This window comes from Mustelus asterias, chromosome 1 (assembly GCF_964213995.1).
Source record: "Mustelus asterias chromosome 1, sMusAst1.hap1.1, whole genome shotgun sequence".
In the NCBI taxonomy this organism is placed as follows: Eukaryota; Metazoa; Chordata; class Chondrichthyes; order Carcharhiniformes; family Triakidae; genus Mustelus; species Mustelus asterias.
Genome location: NC_135801.1, coordinates 89,257,301 through 89,265,880, shown reverse-complemented (window position 1 = coordinate 89,265,880; position 8,580 = coordinate 89,257,301). Strand labels below are relative to the sequence as shown.

Here is an 8,580-nt window from a genome sequence, read left to right as displayed (position 1 = left end):
GGGGGGAGGGAGGCCAGATGGATCTCTGGTGGGGGGGGGGGGGGGCGTGGGGCAGGGGCACCATTGCCACTCTGCGGGTGATCGGTGGGGGGGAAGAGGGGCAGAGGGTCGCGATCTGTCTGGGTAGCGGTGGGGTGGGTGGATAAGGGGGACAGGTATGTTGTGGGGGTGGGGCGATGTCTGTGGGGGCCATTGCTCCCGCTTTTTGTTCCCAGGCTGCTTTCTCCAGCCCGGGAGTGATGAGTTCTTCAAATTTTTTTCTCACTGCGCATGCACAGTTCAGAGCTCCGATCGGAGCAGCAGCGTTTCGGGCGCGATAAGCCCCGTCCACAGGGCGATTCAGACTTGCAATTTTTTTTCAGGCTGAGTGCGTATGGGGGCAAAATTAGGGGACACAAAATTCAGGTTTTGGGCAAGAGATGTGGGGGGGGGGGGGGGGGGGGGGGCGGGTGGAACGTGAGGAAAACCATTTACACAAAGTGAGTGGTAATGATCCGGTGCCTGTGAGGGTGGTTTAAGACAATGCTGAGAACAGTTTTCCAAGTCGGATCTGAATTGCGCCCAGATTCAGCACTTAGAATCAAAATGGTAAAATCAGGCCCAATGTGTCAAGTGAACAAGCAATGCAAAGCTTGCCTAGCCACAAATGATCAGCACACAGGAGGGGCAATCACAATGGAGGTGGTGGATTTTCCACTCTGTTCCCAAATACCCATCATATTTCACCTGCCTGTTAATAGTAACGAATAAACTTGTGAAACAGGAGAAACTCTTCGAGGTAAGCGAGTGCTTCTCTAGACTCCCCCGGTAAGGTGGGCTGCTCCCATTCTCTGCTCCCCTACCCCCCCCCTCCCCAAAAGCTCTTTCACCTCAGTGACCAACCTTGCCCAGGCCAGATCGGGCCTCTGGGCTGGCTAATATCGTGCTGGCTGTTTGAGGTATAGAGCTTTCTGCATATATGTTAATGAAGTTTGTTCCTCGAAATGGACCTGACTTTCTGCCAGTATTATCATCAGGTGGTTGGGTGTAACCTCCAGCAGCCACCAGCCCAATACTTAAAATCTACCACAGAGCGTGTTGCTGATTCTGAAGACCCTCTAACCCTCTCTGCGTGTTGTCAAATAGAAAGGTTTCAGCAATGCTGAAACCTTTATTTTAAGTGTAATTAAGTTAAGTGTAATTTTCACAAGTGTTTACAGAGTTATTACAGCACAGAAAGAGGCTATTTGACCCATCGAGTCTATGCTGGTTCTCTGCAGAACAATCCAGTCAGCCTCAGTCTCCTGCTCTAACACTATAACCCTGCAAGTTTATTTTCATCCAATTTCTATTTGAAATCATTGATTGTCTTAAACCACCCTCACAGGCACCAGATCATTACCACTCACTTTGTGAAAATGTTCTTCCCCATATTCCACCCACCCCCCCAAATCTCTTGCCCAAAATCTAAATTTTGTGTCCCCTAATCTTGCTCCATTGGCTAATGGGAACAGCTGTTCTCTGTCTATCTTAACTAAACCTGTCATAACTTTGTACAACTCTATCAACTCTCCTCACACTCAGGTGACTCCCTCTCTCCCAACCAATCTCCTTTGCTTTGATTAGTGATTTATTGTTGGTGCAAGCTCAATGGGCCGAATGGCCTCCTTTTGCACTGTAAATTCTATGAATAAAAGGAACAATCCCAGCTTCTCCAACCCAACCTTACAGCAAAACTCTTCAACCCTGGAACCTTTCTGGTAAAGCTCTTCTGCATTCCCTCAAGGACCCCACGTCATTCCACATGTGGTGACTAGAATTGGACACACTACTTCAGTTGTGCCCTAACCAGAGCTTTATAAAAGTTCAAGAAGACCTCCCAGTTTTTTTACTCAATACATCTATTTATGAAGCCCAAGATCCCATGTGATTTTCTAACTACTTCTTCAGTACGCTCTCACACCTTCAAAAAACTATGCATATGAACTACCAGGTTCCTCTGTTTCTTCCCATTCTTTAGCTCTGCGTTATAGATCAGTCTATATTATCTCTCCCTATCCCTTCTGCCAAAATGCAACACCTCACATTAGCTGACACTGACCCTCCCATTCCATGAGCTTCAATTTTGTGAACCAACCTTTTTAAAAAATTATTTTATTATGGCAACAGGAAAATACTTAGCAAGAATCGTGAGAAACAGCAAAAGAGGAAGAGAAATTAAAATAAAACACCATACTTATAATTACACACCTCACTTAAAAATAAATTGTGCAAATTATCTTTTGGACTTCCACAATTTTGATTAAACTTGTTTTTGAGTTTTATGTACAAAAAGGCAGATATCATATTGAAAGAGTGCCAAAGTCAATCTGCTTGTATTTTTCTCCTATTCATGAGTCAGTTGTCTAGCAACTGAACATTAGAAAGTGTTTTGTATTTGCTAAAGGGAGTTTTGTAGAAGGTCACTGGAGTGTACTATTTACACATACTTTGCAAACAAGTTAATTCCCTGTATGACGCAAGATGTCACCACAGTCCTAGAGGACCATAGGCTGATCTCGCCTTTGAGAGAAAGTTGACAGGTGGTGATGTAATCCAAGGACCACCACACCTCAAGTGAGGGGCAAGGTTAGAAGGCAAGGCCTTCACGAATAAGAGCTCAAGAGCTTCAGGTTTTTAGGTGTCCAGATCACCAACAACCTGTCCAGGTCCGCCCATGCCGACACTATAGTTAAGAAGGCCTACTTTCTCAGAAGACTAAGGAAATTTGGTATGTCAGCTATGGCTCTCACCAACTTTTACAGATGCTCCATGAAAAGCATTCTTTCTGGTTGTATCACAGCTTGGTATGACTCCGGCTCTGCCCAAGACCACAAGAAACTACAAAAGGTCGTGAATGAAGCCCAATCCTTCACGCAAACCATCCCATTGACTCTGTCTACACTTCCCGCTGCCTCGGCAAAGCAGCCAGCATAATTAAGGACCCCACACACCTCGGACATTCTCTCTTCCACCTTCTTCCATTGGGAAAAAGATACAAAAGTCTGAGGTCACGTACCAACCGGCCCAAGAACAACTTCTTCCCTGCTGTCATCAGGCTTTTGAATGGTCCTACCTTGCATTAAATTGATCTTTGTCTGTATGGTGCACAAGAAACAATACTTTTCACTGTATACCAATACATGTGACAATAATAAATCAAATCAAATCAAAACTAGGCAATGGCCTACTAGTATTATTGCTAGACCAGAAACTCAGCTAATATTCTGGGGACTGGGTTCATATCCCACAAGGCAGGTGGTGAAATTGAATTCAATAAAAAATTGAATTAAGAATCTACTGAATGACCACGAGACCTTTTGTTGATTGTCAGGAAAACCCATCTGGTTCACTAATGTCCTTTCAGGAAGGAAATCTGCCATCCTTACCTGATCTGGCCTACATGTGACTCCAGAGCCACAGCAATGTAGTTGACTCTGAACTGCCCTCCAAGGGTAACTAGGGATAGGCAGTAAATGCTGGCCAACCAGCAATGCCCATGTCCCACAAATGAAGAAAATGAAAGTTAACCTCAGCCGGCATAGGAATTGAACCCACACTGTTGGCATTGCTCCGCATCCTGGACTAGCCATCTAGCCAAATGAGCTGACGACCCATATATTTTTACTGGTTAAGGCTTTTAATTGTTGCAATAAATGAAAGTTGGCTCAAGTATTTTCTTCCAAGAAATTGAGAGTTTATGATGTGCTGTAATGCTGTAAGAATGATAAATTGACCTACCCTGCATTGGGATTTATGGTTCCAAGGTAGTTGAAGCATCTGCCAATCATTATTTCTTTCAGTTTGGCTGTTGATCCTTTCCCCTTCTGAACAACATTGGATTTATCCTTTGCTCCTGTCCTCTCTGTATGGCTCAGCAGTATGAGTCCGAGGAGCAAACCTATTAATAGCAATAAAAAAATAGATATTCACAGAATCTTTACAGTGCAGAAGGAGGCCATTCAGCCCCAAAGCCCTCTACCTAGTCCTACTCCCCTGCCTTATCTACATTACTGCGAAAAATAATAATTTAGTTTATTCCAGTGGGTAAGGAATAAGAGTGGGCTTACATATTCAAGGAATAAACAATCCTGGCTGCACGACAGGAGTTACCACTTTGTAAAGGACTGTCTTAGACATATAAACATGTTCACAGTCAGACAAAGAACGTAACCTATTGATATTTTAAGTAACAGAGTTGAAATGGAGCACTGGGAGCACCCAATTCTTGGCTTCTACTCAGCCTCCAAACACTGCAAAATGACATTTGAAATGTGTACCCACACTTGTGAAATGAACGCATTGAATGCATCAGACACCAACTTGATAAAGAGGCTCGCAAGATCCCCTAATGGCCATCCACGGTATTATGAAACCAGTGTGCAACAATGATTTGACGCCAGCACTGTCATCTTCAAATTCCATCACATGCACCAAGTGCACACCCACCCAAAACCCCAAAGCTCTGCTAAGTAAATCACAAACTACTTCCAAGTGAGTTACTGATTATTTGTTCTGGCCGTTGGTGCAATGTTGTGTGTTTTTATACTTGTCAAATGTTCCAATAGTCCACAGGGGCTGTTCCGGTTGCTGTTGAAGTAGGTTTTTGGTTATTTAAAGGCTGCAGAGAACAAGCTTCTTTCAGACATGGGTGGCTGGTTAGATCTTCCACTTGGAATTGAGTTTTACTGGGAGAAAGAAAAGAGACCACGCAGAGCAGGAATAGTTGGTGGAAAAGGGAGGGAGAGTGGAGTAGTTTATCTGCCAAATGGGCTTTGGAGAACAATGCTCTTACCTCAACTTCAGCAATGATCAGTGCTTGAGACATCTGCACTTCACGAAAGACTGAAATCTGCCCACTGCGACTTTAAGCAAGGACAGCATTGCCTGTAGCTCTCAAGATTGCAGTGGCTCTTAACCTTTATGTATTGGGCTCCCTCCAGGCTGGAAATAAGTAAAATCTCTCAGTTTTCAATATTCTATTGCACAAAGGGAAGACTATACAAAGAGATGTAGCTCCACTTCATGCTCTCTTGCTAGTGACAAGTGTGTGATAATTAGAGATTTCCCCTATGATGCAGGATGCCATTGCTTGCACGCATATTGCTTTGTGCGTATCTCATGGAAATTCGGGCATTTTCTTTAATACAAAGGGATTCCACACCCTCAACGTGCAGCCATTGCGTAACCACAGGCATCTTATCATGCCGATTAATGTCTGCTATCCTGGCAGGAGTCATAATTCCTTCATTCTGTGGCAATTGAACCACTGTGGCTCCTAGATGACAAGTGTTACCCACTTATGAAATGGTTAGGATTCCCATATGGGACCGATGCCAACATGCACAACAGGCCTTCCCATGCTACCACAGGGAACCTATCAGCATCCACAAGCAATGTTTCTACTGTTTGAACTGCTCTGGAAGAACCACACTGTACTCTAAAAGAGTGGGCATCAAATTAGTGGTGATGTGTTGCATGGTAATTATGTGGGAACAAACCTTACCACTGCCTTTCAGATGAGAAGCAACAAGCAAAAGGGGGTGCAACTGGAGATTGAGGAATAGAAGGAGGATGCGAGGATACAGCCTGAGAACTATGTAATCAATGAGCAATGCCAGTAACCTCAGCTATAATTCCCCATTCGTACATGGTCTCACATTTCTTATACTTTCTCTCTCACTGACTACCACATTCTCTTCTTTGGGACAGTACAAAGCTAGTAGAAAATGTATATTCCAATCCAAATTTATGAATTAAATCAGGACATAATGCATACAAAAAACAAATTCATCACCCTTGTGCATTAGTGGCTTTGCTTCTTGTGTAGGGTGTAAGGTTTCTGACAGTGCTAAGTGTATGCGGGTAAGATAAAGAATTTAAATGGCAGGGTTGGATCCTGATTGATAGAGATTATTGGCAGATGAGAGATGGCGGTGTAATGAATTGAATTGCGGATTACTGGTGCAGGTGGCAGGATGTGTCATTTGAGGTGAACTCATTCACCTTGACATCTCTGAGAGATCATTACATTTCTTCCTGCGCTACATCCATGTTCATGGTGCAAAACTCCCAGCATTGATCTCTGCCACTATTTCTTCCCAATACTCCAGAGAGTGTATCTGAAAGGCCTTCTTCCTCTCTGTGGATACATGACATCTCTTCTCTGTTCCATCTCTTCAACCAAACACCTCGACTACATGATCAAAAACCTAAAACCTTTTGTACATTCACTCACATGGTCAACCATTTTTTAAACCTATGAGCATTCAGAATAGAAGCAAATGTTAAACCCTGGAGTCTGCTCCACCTTCAATAACATCATGGCTGGCCTGTTTCATAGGACAGATTCGATAACAACAAACTTATTTAAAGTTTTAAGTTTATTTATTAGTGTCACAGGTAGGCTTACATTAACACTGCAATGAAGTTACTGTGAAAATCCCCTAGTCGCCACACTCGGGTGCCTGTTCAGGTACACTGAGGGAGAATTTAGCATGGCCAATGCACCTAACCAGCACGTCTTTCGGACTGTGGGAGGAAACCCACGCAGACACAGGGAGAACGTGCAGACTCCACACAGATAGTGACCTGGGAATCGAACCTGGGTCCCTGGCCCTGTGAGGCAGCAGTGCTAACCACTGTGCCACCATGCTGCCCTCGTCTTATCATTAACATAATAAAACATACCAAGCTGCTTAGAAGCAATAAAACAAAACCTTTGCTACAGGATTGCACAAGGTGATATTAAACCAGACAACTTAAAGCTTGATCAAAGGTTGTAAGGAGCATTGTAAAGAAGAAAAGAGAGAATGGGAGATTTCAGGAGGAAATTTCAGGACTTGTGGTTTTGACAGTTGCTGTAGGCATGGCTGCCAAAGGTGGGAGGCAGGAAGCGGGGCCCACAATTTTACAGGTCGTAGAAGCCACATTTTAAACAGATTTGAGAGCACAACCTGGACAGAATTTAATTTATATGGCAAAAATAACATTCAAAATGTCATTGCGGATTACCTGAACCTAACCTATGACAACATTTCAAAGCAAAATAAAAGGTTATTACACTCACGCTAATGTCCCTAATATGCATTACTTTGGAGTATTTTATTTATCAGTCATGTATCTTGATAAATATAGGGTCGTTCTCCTCACTGTAGTTATAAAAAGACTTGTATTTATATAGCACCCTTCATGATGCCCAGATACCTCAAAGCACTTTACAGTCAATTAAGTACTTTTGAATGTTAGTCTACGTTCTAATGTAGGAAACATGGTGGACAATTTGGATACAGCAAGTTTACACAAACTGCAATGTGAGCATTTGTTTTGTGGTGCCAATCAAGAGATAAATATTTGGAATAACTCCCCGCTCTTTTTCAAAATCGGGCATGGGATATTTAATGCTGACATGAGGGGGCAGAATGAACCCAGTTTAATGTCTCAGTCTTGCACTGCAATGCCAGCCTTCATTTGCATCTTCATGGCCAGGAGCAGGGCTTAAACCCAGAACTTTCTGACTCAGAGGAGAGGTTGCTATTAACTGAGCCACAGCTCTATCCTGTTGTGAGGTTATAGCAGGTGAAAAATATTGCGCATGGAACTAACTTAACTCACCTTTATAAATTTATTTTCCTTTTAATATTAATAAGTGGAGACAAAGTGCCCACACAAACACGATTAACACATTTCCTATAGCGAGAGAGAATAATATTTCTCACTTTGCTTCTAACTCCTGATTTCCAATGCTCCTTAAAATACATATTGAACATTTACACTGATGCTGGGTGACAGTCAGATGTATCTAACCCTGGCAATCAAGTTCAAAATTATGCCACAAAACAAATCCCAAGATAATGCTATTAAAAATGTGATTTTGGCTGAATGAAGCTAAGTATTAAAACTTGGGTGCATATGTTTGTGATTTTTCTTTACATACAACACCGCGCTGGTAGCATTTTGCAACAGAACTTAGTTATAAGTTAGAACAATGAGAGTAAGCCACTAAATAAGATAATTGCTTCAGTAAATATTATTCACTTCAGAATGAATAACATTTACAAACCAATTAAGTAGGATTTGGAGAAAAACCAGCTCACCACAGATAGTTACATTACCTACTGACTTGTCTTTACCTGTAAGGTTCAGGGTATTCAGAAAAGACATCTACAAGCTGTTGTTTCTTCTGTGACACTGGATTAGTGCTGAAGGCTGCACCCTTTAATCATTCCCTGGGTTTATAACTTTGCAAACTCCTCCCCTGACTATCTGTGCTCAATCTTGATTGTGCCCAATCAAACAGAAGATCTTTGAATAATTATAACCAAGCAAAACACAAAGATTAGAACCATAAAAGTTTAATCAACCTTCCAAGATAACAAAGGCTTAAAAGAATCAGCTGTTAATGTATTATAAACTTATAATAGTTCTTGGAAGTTTGACCAGTCATGCTCAGGTTTGACCAGTTTACATGCTGGTAAATATTTTTGGTTCAGTTTTAATTCTCTTTACTTTTCCATTCCCAAACCTGCCAGACAACTGTAGCTGCCAATATTCTTCAATATA

The 8,580-nt window shown here is 42.4% G+C and overlaps 1 protein-coding gene across 2 annotated transcripts in view; it reads right to left on the bottom strand.

Annotated features, from left to right (window-relative positions):
* The window catches only part of LOC144495118 (ADP-ribosyl cyclase/cyclic ADP-ribose hydrolase 2), a 32,535-nt gene extending 24,241 nt beyond the window's left edge, over positions 1-8,294 (bottom strand). The window contains exons 1-2 of one of the 2 annotated variants that reach the window (XM_078215058.1): positions 8,151-8,294; positions 3,760-3,919 (exon numbers count right to left, since the gene is read on the bottom strand). In XM_078215058.1, coding sequence (XP_078071184.1) covers positions 3,760-3,919; positions 8,151-8,181 — 191 coding nt within the window. In that variant the 5' untranslated portion in view covers positions 8,182-8,294. Of the gene's footprint in view, positions 1-3,759; positions 3,920-8,132 lie in introns of both variants that reach the window. The other variant, XM_078215050.1, reaches the window with a different exon arrangement.
* Positions 8,295-8,580: the final 286 nt, after the last annotated feature.